The 12,470-nt window shown below is 39.7% G+C and overlaps 1 protein-coding gene across 1 annotated transcript in view; it reads left to right on the top strand.

The window, feature by feature from the left end:
- ogfod3 (2-oxoglutarate and iron dependent oxygenase domain containing 3) overlaps positions 1 to 12,470 on the top strand; it is a 24,020-nt gene continuing 11,550 nt past the window's right edge. The window contains exons 1-7 of the mRNA XM_081600787.1: positions 1 to 198; positions 749 to 975; positions 4,965 to 5,040; positions 5,120 to 5,162; positions 9,260 to 9,324; positions 9,796 to 9,852; positions 10,590 to 10,743. Coding sequence (XP_081456913.1) covers positions 131 to 198; positions 749 to 975; positions 4,965 to 5,040; positions 5,120 to 5,162; positions 9,260 to 9,324; positions 9,796 to 9,852; positions 10,590 to 10,743 — 690 coding nt within the window. The 5' untranslated portion in view covers positions 1 to 130. The remainder of the gene's footprint in view (positions 199 to 748; positions 976 to 4,964; positions 5,041 to 5,119; positions 5,163 to 9,259; positions 9,325 to 9,795; positions 9,853 to 10,589; positions 10,744 to 12,470) is intronic.

The raw sequence follows: 12,470 nt of genomic DNA on the forward strand, positions 1-12,470 counted from the left end.
AATGGGGTGGGCCGACACAAGTGTTAGCAGGAAGTGGGGGAGCTTCCGGCTGGCGTACGAGCTGTTGGCGGGGTGTGCGGGATGTTTGCTGTGTGCAAACAGCTGTTGGTTGAAAGCTAGCTGAGGCAACATGGCTCTGCTACGACTGAGGAACACAAAGGGCCCGAATGCAGCAGAGATAGAGAGGAAAATTAAAAGGTAAGCTAATGAAACAAAGCTAATTTCCACCATTAAAGGAGGCTGGAGACGCTGAATGGAGGCGAAAATTCCAGCTTCGGCCAGTAAAACAAGTTTTAAAGCTCGACCTGATTAATTATGGTCTACATAGTACAAAAACACATTCATTTCGAGTTTTCTTTTTTCTTTTTTTTTTTTTAAATTATAAATAAAACGGTGTTACAGAAGCTCTTAAGTATAATCTTATACCGGTTTGTTAAATATACAGTGCACATTGCAACGTCACAACCTGTTATTAGGATTTTATGCCATACACCAACTCAAAATAGTACAAAACTGAAGTGTTGCATGTTTCTTTTAACCCTCATTTCAAATACAAACCTTAAAAAGTGTTGGGTGTGTTCATCCCCCTTTTATTTGACACCCCTAATTACAGTCTAGTTCTACTAACTGCCTCCAGAGTTCACTTTTTCAACATAGACACCTAATAAATTAAAGAAATTCAATTACAATCTTTGTGTATGTTGTCATGTTGTGCTTATTGTCACTCACCTTTGTCTGTCCTGACCAGGGGAAATGCCCTGAGGCAGGGGTCTTCGTGGCGGGGCTCCCGGGGGCTCCTGGCGTTGCTCCTGGTCGCTCTGTGTGCTAGTACAGTTGCCGCCTGGCTCTACCTGGCTTCCTTGGACGGTGACATCACAGAAACTCTTGCCAGTCGGAGGGAAATGATCTCGCCTCAGCCCAGAGTCTACAGCGTCCAATGCTCAGAGGACTATGAGAACTACAAGCGCTACCCAGGTGACGCTTTGGGCTCTACTGAAAACCCCCCCATCTAATTTCTTTCCTTCTATTCTCTCAGCTACGGGGAGCCAGTGTAGGGACTTTAAACGGGGGTGATTTGATTTATCGCCAGTGTTCTGCAGCTGTCTCATTGATTGATTGATTTTGTTTTTCCATTTTTAAATTTTTTTTGGTAGATCTATGAAGATGCTGTTAGACACTGTTGATCATTGCGACTAAAGATAAGATGGATGGATAAGTTTCTCTAGATATCACTGGGACATTATTCCTTTAATCCTGGAAATGCTCTTCAGATGATAGAAGGCTGACTTTTTAACTGTCTTTATGTCTCTTTAAAGGTTTATCTCTGAGTCCATCCCTACACCCAGATTTTTTAGTTTGGACCTGATTACTAGTTTCTATCTGTAATAACTGAAGCTACAAGCTGACTCTAGATCATTCACTTTTGTTTCTGTTATGCTGGAGAAAATTCTGACACATCCACACACCTTTGAGAATATGGGCCCTGGTCTTTGACTACATTCTTTGTGCCACTCTTTCCAACCTTGCACTCTTCCCATGAAGTGTGCAGTTTCTTTCTTATTACACATTCTTTATCGTCTTCACATTGCAAGGACCTGCTGAATGTCCCATGAAGACATTTTAGGGTCTTTGAAGACAGTTTGTTTTAGTGGGGAACCTGCTTTTAAAGCTTTACCTGAGCAGGTTAGCAGTTGCTTAAACTGTTCTCCGCTTTACTATTTTCTGTGCTGCTCAATGACTGGTTGCCAATGCAAGTGTGGCATCTTTAAATCCCTTAACAGACTCACAGGCTGCTGCCCTGTGTCAGTTTCACTCATGACACAATTACTATTGCCACTCTCACTCCAGCTGTCAGCAGCATGTTAAATTAAATATTCTGGGTAAACTTCCTTCAAAATGCTGAATAAAAACGTTGTAATTCTGTGTACCGGATCTGATACAGCTTTGTGGGATAGTCTGTTAATAGTATTTATAGGTTAGTTGACTAAAATCCAAAACAAGTCGGAAAACTGACCATGACAGCGTGTTTTGTAGATGACAAGACATATCTAAAGTAAACTTGAATGATTTCTCAGTATCATCTGACTAAATATTAATTAATGGTGACTTCGTAAATTTGTTGCCGCAGATGAATTTGTCTTTCTTGTAAGCAATAAAAAAAATATTGGAGTTTTTTTTTTTCCATCCTGTTGACCAGCAGGGTCGCCAAACCAAACTCTTCTCTGGCATCTATTTAAAGCAGTAGTCCCCAAACTTTTTCCTGTGAGGGCCACATAACTTTTCCCTTCTCTGCTGCGGGGCGGGAGTCAGTTTGTAACAGAAAAAGTGTGACAATTGCAGGAGTGCCTAAATGTAAAAATGTATTGTTTTCCAGAAAGCACAATCAAATAACATTCTCTGGGTTCTTCACGGAACAAATGTCAGGAAATAAATAATAACACTATTAATGAAATAAAAAATAACCAAATAACCCTCTCTGGGTTCTTCACAGAAAAATTCCAGGAAGGATTATAGTCCGTATTTTCCCAATATGAGCTGCATTGGACTATAAGCCACAACCCCAAAGTTTTTTTATTTTTAAACCGGTAAACATACACATCTAAGCCTCAGATATCTCTGCCGCTCCAGGTTTTCCACAACGATACAGCAGCAGAAGTAGAGGGGGGCGGACACCCAAAATTTGAGTCATAACAGGTCGATTGAATATCACATTTATTACGGTTGAAAAAGAAAAAAGTTGCCAAGATTAGATTTAACAGAACTGATTACGGTAGTTTCCGAACAATAACTAACAGTAAAAGTGCTGATCCTTCGTATCTGCTACTAACATGTGCTACATCAGTGGTCCCCAACCTTTTTATTACCGCGGACCGGTCAAGACTTGGAAATTTTGTTTCGGCCTGGGGGGGAGAGAGGAAGGGAGTATGGGGGGCGTGGAGAGGGTGGGTGGGGTGGGGGGGGGGGGGGGTGAACAGTTAGATAACACTTCCCACTAAATACTGAATATGCCCTATTTGGGTTGTCTTGGCCCTTTTATCGCAGCCTGTGGGGTTTTTCCTGACTGGGAAAGAGAATACGACCTGCTGAATGTGACAGGTAGCCAATCAAAAAGCGCTGTGACGTAAGAACAGAGGGGAATCCCAAACAGCTGACATATCACTCAACTGAGAGTCTGGTAGATATCGGAGATATGTGGAAATGTTTATTATTAAATCTAAAGGTCATTATTATGTTTATTCAGTTAAAAATGTTAACTATGAAAAAACATGTTTATCTCAAATCATAGTGCAGCAAATAGAGCGGCTGCTCCTGTTGTCTTTCATCCGCCGCCTTTTCTTTTTATTACGTCTTTTATCTCTTAAAATGAGTCCACAAACTATCACTATTGGTTCTACATCGTCATCCGTGTTTGGTTATTCTAAATTCCCGCTATGTTGTTTTTTTTTACTGGATTATCCTCTGGAATCGGGACGTTCGTGACTGGAATCGGTTCGTGTTGCTCTTGCCTTGGACACACGAACCGATCGAACCTGTTGTACTTTTATCAGCTCTGTGGTCACAGAGGTTTGGAGAATCGGCCGACAATTCTTAAATCTTTCCGTCTAAACCAGACTTAAGACTCACAAGCTCTACTCATCTCCTCTCGACCACTACCCAAATGCTCTGACTCTGGTCGCTATGGTAATGTTTATATATCCCTTCAAAATAACAGAAGCGCCACAAAAACGAACATTTTACTTTCGTGAAAATTTTAACTCACGATAATGACTAACGGGAGCCGTGAGCTTGTTTCTCTGCAACGAGACGGTCCTATCAGGCAGTGATGGGAGACAATAACACCCGAGGTGTGTTGATTGAGCACAGCGTGCTTGGTCTCTACATGGCAAAGCAGCTTGAAGCTTCATTGCCTCATTAGCAGCCGGTCGCCGCATGTTACACAGAGCGGGCTTGTAATGTGGGACTCGCCTACCGGTCTGGGATAAATCCATTCTCCTGTCTCTTCTCTGGGCCTTTACCCCTTTGCAAAGAAACTTTCCAAAGACATCAGATCTGTTTCTTACTCATTTTGCTGCTTGTGGGCTCAATGTTGGTGCGCAAGTAACCAGACTTCCAATGATTCACTTCCTGCTAAAGAGCCCCCTGGTGATTGAAGAAAAATCCACATATAAACGGCTTATAGTCTAGAAAATACGGTAAATGAAAAATATCTGAATGCTCTCTGGTATTGTTCAGAGGGCCGGACCAAATGTGGAGGCGGGCCGGATCTGGCCCGCGGGCCGTAGGTTGGGGGCCCCTGATTTAAAGGGACTTTAATATATGTAGATTGAGCCTCTAACTTACTGTCAGATTTCAGTTGTTGAACTCTGTATTTTTTACAGCAATAATGTACTTTTTGATCCACTAGGTGGCACTGCAGACTACATAAGTGTGTTTATGACATGATGTCACTGAGAAGACAAGAATGTTTGATCAGTGATTTCTCTAAATCAGGGGTGTCAAACTCCAGTCCTCAGGGCCGCTGTCCTGCAGTTTTTAGATGTGCCACAGGTACAAAACACTGGAATGAAATGGCTTAATTACCTCCTCCTTGTGTAGATAAGTTCTCCAGAGCCTTGCTAATGACCTAATTATTCTATTCAGGTGTGGTGCAGCAGAGACGCATCTGCATCTAAAAGTTGCAGGACAGCGGCCCTTGAGGACAGGAGTTTGACACCTGTGCTCTAAATGAGCCGCAACAATGTTTGGCGCTATTCAGCTATGGATATACGTTTAATTTGCTACAAGATTTCATTTCAGTCCTGCCTCAAAACAGGAAGTTGCTTAAACTTCTGCAACAATGAATCAAAACTCAGTTTACTCACACTTAGAACAAAAACTCTTTTTCATGCACTAAATGTTTTTTTTGTGTGTGTTAATTTTGCGGCTGTGTAGTGAAACGCTGCCTCATGTTTCCCTGTTGTCAGGTTGCACCCCTCAGAAGTGCGGCCGAGCCGTCACCGACAGCGTGGTGACCAGCGAAGAGGCTCAGGCCCTCCGGAGGTAAACCCCGAGCCCGCCTTGGCTCCTTTCCATGCGACTGCGTCGGTTTCTAAACACTTTCTTTGCTTCTCACTCGCAGGCTGGCTGAGCGGGGCCTGGCACTGGCCGGGTCTGAGGGAGGGGTAAATATTTCACACACCCAGATTTTAATTTCTCGCAAATTAAATGTTTGTTCTTCAGTTTGCTATAAAATAATGCTCTTTGTTAGAGCTTAAACGATTAATTGGATTAATCGTGATTAATTGGATTAACTGTAACTAATGATGATTAATTGAGTATTGAAATAATGTCAACTAATCTAATTTAATTGTGTAAATCATAATTAATTGTGATTAATGAATTATTGAAATAATCGCCAGCTAATTTAGTAACCGATTAATTGTTAGCTGGAGTATTCAGACTCAAAAACATTTGACATTTAACGGTTAATTGTGATTAATCGTAGTTAATTGCATTGATCTTAATTAACTGTGATTAATTGATTATTGAAATAATAAACTAATTTAGTAACCGATTAATCATTAAGTATTCAGACTCAAAAAAGGCAGTTTGCTGAATAAAACAACACATGCAGAGCAATAATTAAGCCAAAACTGTACAAGAAATGTATACATTCTGCATTTAAGATAAAAAAGAAACACCTTTGTCTGTAAATATGTTTTAGACAAGAATCCTCAGTGAAGCTAAAACTACAGTGTTGTACTTTTAGCTTCACCCGATTCGAATTTACTAAAGGAATGCTATGTTGTTGCATTTTAGGCAATACATTTTTTTTCTTAATTAAAAAGAGAATTGTATTATTTACTACTTTTCTACTTCCGGTTAAATGAAAAATCTGTACAATATTTAATTTTTGAATCCTATTTATCGATTAATCGCTACAATGATGGATTAATCAATTACTAAAATAATTGTTAGTTATTGTTGTAGTACTCGAGACCACATTTTGATGGTCAACACGGCAAACAAGTTACAAGAAAATGTTATAAAACATTCTTTTCATTCAGACAGCTGAAGCCACATGTGATGTCTTCTCTTCAAGGAAAGAGAGACTTATCCTCAAGAGGTGTTGAGCGTACAGTATACCCATTGCTAATTAAAAGCTCCAAAGAACAAAGACAGAGAGCTTGTTAGTGTTGATGTGTGGGAGTGTCTTTGGCAAGGCACCAGAAGGCAATTTGCTCCTTTCAGAAGACTTCGACAGTTTTCTTTCTTTAATTATTAACAGCATACAGCGTTTGGCGAAAGCATTGATAGACTTTGAACTTTTCTTTTACATTACAGCCACAAACATTAATGAGTTTTTTTGGGGGGGTTTTGTGCGGGACCAGCATAAAGTGGTACACAGTTTTGAATGGAAGAAAAATGACTCGAGTTTAAAGCAGAGTTAGGTTCTTACTTCTTAAATATGTATATATAAAAAAATGTGGCCCCCAATTGCTTTCAACTCGATGACTTTGGACCTCATGGATAAAAGTTTGAACGTCACCGATTTAATTAGTTCAGTTATTGAACTCGTGTTTATCTGTCATGTAAAACCTCAGCAAAATACACTTAACGCTTGTAGCAAAATATGAAAACCAGATAAATAAAAAAAAGGTTTGTTCCAGGTATTTGTCCTTCTTCCAATTTTCCGATCTGGAGCCGGTCTTCACCTTTCATTGTGGCACTTTGACTTTGTAGAGGAAGTAAAACTCATCATCTTTTTAAAATCGGTTCATAGTTAATACTTTCTACCCAGAAGACTAGAACTTTATTTAAAATGGCTGAAAAAATCCAGAAATGCGAGTCTTGAGTTCTGGAAGTATGTCTTGTTTTCTTGGTCGATCTTTTCGTAATCGGGTTTCATTTTTTTGGAGTTTGAATATAAAACTTTAGGTATTTTTTTATATATATAGGATCAAACATAAAAAGAACCAAAGCTGTTTAAAACCAGCGACTGTTTTTCCGTATGCTTACTTTTTGTTTTGTCCACAGTTCTCCAAATCCATCTGGGGGGAAATCATAAAAATCTTGAATTAAGTGAAAGACAAACATGCCACTTTTTGCTTTCTTCAGCCTAAATCTGACTTACGATAAACATATTTACTGTATTTCAGAATCCTCCCCAGTCCTGCTTATCTGTGGAGCCCGGGGATGTTTGCTTGGCCTCTCACTCGATAAGCTGCTAGTAACTAAATTAGCGGATTGCTCCTCCGGTGGGGATTCACCCAGAAATAGCTAACGGAGCTTAAGGAAGGGATTGTTTTTTCTCCATATAACGTTATATCATCCTGCTGCCATGGGAACGCTTCACCTGTTCTGGCAGCAGTTTGTGTGTGCCCATCATCAGGTTGGCTGCATACTGACTGGATGTGATATTGGAGAGTTGTAATGGGATGTCTGGATAAGATAAGATGAATTAGATTAACTTGGAGTCATTTTTACAATACAGGTGTTTTTTCTGATAAGTGCGTAGGGTTACTGTACGACCCTCAGTGATCTGTGTGAGAAACGGATAAGAACCTTTCTTAGCTGGCTGTAAAGAGGTTGAGCGACTGAAGTCTTTCCTCTGCCTACATCCCCCAGAATGCTGAGCGGTTCTGGATGAAAGTACAGTGAATATTCTACATGTTGAACATTCTATCAGATGTATTCTGTATTGATATTGATCACCTGCCCATCACGATACATACTGTTGTTGATTTGTTGTTCATCCCTTTAATTAAGTGAACGTTTCATCTTGTTTCAAGTGTTCAATGACATCTTCTCTTGAAACTCAATCAAAAGTACTTGGTAAAATTTAGTGTGTTTTGCAGTGAAATCTGTGTTGTAGATCCAGTGCTTTGCTTAATCTTTTCCTTTCTTTGATACACAAACAAACTACTGCGTAGCTGGAGATATAAAGGAAAAGAAGCAAAGGTTGCTTTTCATATCCTTTCACTTTTTTTTTCTACAAATAAAAATCTGAGTGTAGCATGGATTTGTATTCATCCCCTCTTAGCCAATACTTTGCAGAAACACCTTCAGCTGAGGAGTTCTGAGGTCTGCCGGCCTTCATTGTGTTGGCGTCTTTTGTTAAATTCACCTTCAAACGCCGCCTTCATGAATATTTCATCGGCGCGCCTGTGAAGTGCTGTGACAGAGTCACTCGGAGTTGTGACACGTTGCCAGAAGTTTTCACAGTCGACCCAGAGATATTCCTGCTCAGCTGCTGGAAAAAAAGCTGTTATGTTTGGACTTTTAAGTGCAGTTGAAATGGCAGGATGTTTTGATGCTCCCATCAGCGAAGTTGAGCCTGTGGTGGTAGAGAATTTATATTTACGACTGCATCTGCCGCCTTACAGTGATGAGATTTCTGCGACAGTGTATTAGGGACTTTTAATGTAGCGAATAAAATTATTACAAGGGAAAAAAAGTCGTACAAGAACTAAGTCAAAATATTACAAGAATAAACTCGTATTACAAGAACAGTCGTCGTAATATGAGAGTAGTCATATTATTGGAATAGAGTCATCGTACGACAAAAGTCATGAGAATGAAGTTGTAATATGAGAAAAACGTAATAATGCGAGAATAAAATCATATGGCAAAAAGTCATGAGAATCAAGCTGTAATGAGTCATAATGACACGAGAATAAATCATATTACGAGAGTAAAATAGTAATATGAAAATAAAATGATCAGTTTCAGGACTTTGAAATGATTGTGCAATTTGAAGAAAAAAAAATTACAGACGAGACGAGTTGGTCACATAGGATCTTTGTAACTCTATCCAAGTTTTTTTTCCTCATTTAACAACTTTTCTTTTGGTAATATTGTGTCTTTATCCTGCTAATATTATGACTTCATTTCTATTGTGGTAGATTTCTGCTGGGGAACACAACCTCAGATTTAAATGTAGGCATTTTCGATCCGTTCAAGTAGTTCTACCTTAAACCTGTAGAGGGCGGTGTTGTACAGTATCCCCGTGCATAAAGAGGTGCTGAGGAAAACGGAGCGAGGAGACATCAGCTGAGATGGAAACTACAGAGTTGTCAGATATTTGAATGAAGCAACTAAAAGCAGCAAAGCGGCCTCTGAGAAGCTGACGTGTTTTGTCCCAGAAGATTTGATGAGCAGTAAACAAGTAAAGGGCAACAATCTGCAGAAAAAATAACACTGGAGATTGACTGGCATTGAGTCTCGTCACACGTTACTGTAGTTGAACTGAATTGTGTAATATGTGTTTTCTCTTTAGGCCTCCATCCTGGACCTTCACTCTGGAGCTCTGTCCATGGGGAAACAGTTTGTCAACATATACAGGTGGGAAGTCGCACCTTGCCTTTATTTGGCCATCTTGGCGTTTCCTGACGGGTTCTCAGTGTTTTCATGATATTTCTAATTCACACCGTGAGGTCAGCCACCAGTCCAGTGACCCCATCCCAGCGTCATTCATCACTCCTGTCGGAATCCGACTCTATTCGGATATTCCGCTCTCAAACACCCCCCTCAGGTGTCGGCTACCTGTCCCACCCGGCAGGGGGTCGACACCTGAGGGTTCTCAGAGAACATCTGTCAGATTTTAATCCGGAGATGCTGACTTAACAGTTTCCACTCAAAAATCTAAACTTTGTCAGTCGCTTGCTTAAAATCTGCTGCTTTAATGTCTGACTGCGACACTTTGGAGTGCAGCTGTGTTCAGGAGAGAAACTATTTATACTACAATTAAATAATCCCCCCCCCTCCCCTCTGTCCTGTGTGTCTGTGACCTGTGGCCCTGTGGTTCCGCTGCAGGTATTTTGGGGAACAGATAGCAGATGTCTTCACAGAAGAGGATTTCAAGCTTTACAGGTGAGTATAAAGTACCATGGTGTATTAGTGCCATTGTAAATAAAAAAAAACAGGAAAGTTTTGAGTTTGAGTTCAAATTTTTGACTTTTAAAACTCAAATTTCAAAATTTTCTAACAAATTTTTGACTTTTCAAACAGAAAAGCTAAACTTTTTTCTAGAAAATTCCTCAGCAGTCAAAATTTTTGACTTCTAGTACATGTAAAACTTTTCAAACTCAGCAATTTCAATGTTTCTGAGATTTCTGAGATTAATCTAAAAATTTTGGGGGGCTTTTTTTTGGCGGAAATGTACTCTTTTTCTTTCATTTTTTTTACTTCCTTTTATTAGGGTTATTAATCGTAATAATAATAATCGTAATAAATACACAATATCACAGATTTGCTCCAAATAAAGTATAGTAGTTTACTTTGAACCCTCCCACAATCTTAGCGCAAGGCTCAGATGACGGTTGATTAATGGGGAGACGATGGTAGTGTCTTATCAGTTCCTGAAACATTACAAAAAAAAAAAAAACTCATAAAAATGCACTAGAGGTAAAAGGTTCATACAGGGTCCACTGGACCCGTCTGCGGGATGGTTAAGTAAGAAAGTAAAGACCTTTTTTGCTTGTTAGGATGGAAAAAGAAATTCAAATTGAATGTAGAATATTTAGGTATGAGCATGTCTCTCAGACAGAGAGTATAGGAACCATAAATCATACTGAAATCGACTCGTCTCTCCCAATTTTCACCGTTAGAGATGTGCGGGGCCGGATCCAGGCCGTCATTGCAGAGACGTTTGGCTTGGACCAAACCCTGATGTACCTCACCAAGCCCACCTTCTTCTCCAGAATCAACAGCACCGCAGCCAAGACGCAGCATGACGAGTACTGGCACCCGCACATCGATAAGGTAACGGACAAAAACAGAGCCGCGAGTTTGCTTGGCCGCAGATAAGCCAGCGCAGATTTGGGTTTGTGACCTCACTGCTTCCAGAGCTGCTGCGTCGGCTGGAAAAGCCTGGGGTTGAGTCACTTTGCAGGTTCAGGTAATATGTGGGGGAAAATGGAGTTACTGTTGTTTACTTTCTTCACTTTTTTTGTCTCTTTGTCTTTCTTTACTTCTTTCTCTATTTCTTTCTTTCATCCTTCCTCCCTATATTTCTCTGTAATTTTTGTCTCTTTTCTTTCTTGCGCCTTTCCTTCCTTCCTGGTCTCCATACTTGCTTTCTTCACTTCTTTTCTCTCTGTCTTCAAATAGAGAAATGTTCCCTGATTTCAAAACTTTGGCTGAAGTGGCACTTGTAATACCAGATCATTATCCACATTTAAAATTTGCCTACTATACAAAACTTTGTCACAAATTTGTAGTAAACATTTATATTGTAATATGAATATAAATTAACATAAATAACTGCGAACCCTTCCTCCTTTCGTCATTTTGTTAATCTTTGCAGGTTATTTTTTAATGTTGTTTTCTGAAGCTGTTCACATCATACATGCTTCGGTTTTTATCAGAATTCATGAATTGGATCTTTTAAAGTCTTCTCCACCTCGGCTATTGTCTGAAGACATTCACTTCTCTGAGGTTTGAAGAACATTTTGGTTGAAAGGAATGTCTCTTTACGGAGTAAAATGAAATTGTTTAAAAATCTAAAATGAAATATATGTGATTGTGATTTAATCATTTTAAGAGAATAGTAGAAAATCAAACATCATTTCTTCAACCAGTAGGACTAAAACAGAATAAATACAGTCATTGGTATTAGCTGTAATGGACTTGGTATTCTTGATGTCAAATTATTTTTCTGCTTTATCGATGTTTGTCGAGGCGTCCGTCCCAATATTGACCTGTTTTTCGCGTTTAGAAAAGCAGCACAACACCTTGACGACTATTGTTCTCTCTGCCTCATTTCTAGATTGCTTCCATTTCACCCTTTGTGTTGTCAAATATCCTGTATTGGCTTTTACAAACATATTAATATTTGCCTCTTCACCGTGTCCTTCTGGCTCTGAGCAACAGGAAACAAACAAATCAAAAGAAAAACACCTCTTCACTTCGCCATCTGTCTCTGCCACTATTCTGAGGCCAGTTGGGCAACCCTACCCTCATTTACATGCAAATAGCCTCCAACGTCTTTAGTGGTGGCTTTTTTTCTTTTGTCCATCGATCATTAAGTTGATATTGTGTCAGAGCTACAGTTGAAGTGTGACAGCAGAGAGACGGGTTTATCGTTTATGGTTTAGAGATGGACCTGGCTGCAAACTGCTGCCGACACATTTACATTCCTGACCCGGCCTCGTCTCTGTGCGGAAGGGAAGCTCGACTCCAGTTGATAGCCAATCAGATCTGCATAATAGCCTCAGCCGTCCTCTTAGTAGAATTTGGATTACTGTCATGATGAAACCAAGCTGAAGATGGGTTTTATACACCTCTTTGGCATTCATTCAAGACTTTCCAGACGGGTTTAGACGCAGTTCAATATTAGCTGATAAAGTTACAAAAAGACACTTTGACTCAAAAACTGTTCTGATTTCTACAGGAAAGATAGATTCCACTTTTTTATTAATAAAAGAAAAAAAGATTCCCATCTGAGCTTTAACTCTATCCTCGACACATCTTATTGTGCTAAAGGCACG

Source organism: Poecilia reticulata, chromosome 19 (assembly GCF_904066995.2).
Source record: "Poecilia reticulata chromosome 19, P_reticulata-male-v2, whole genome shotgun sequence".
NCBI classification, from domain to species: domain Eukaryota; kingdom Metazoa; phylum Chordata; class Actinopteri; order Cyprinodontiformes; family Poeciliidae; genus Poecilia; species Poecilia reticulata.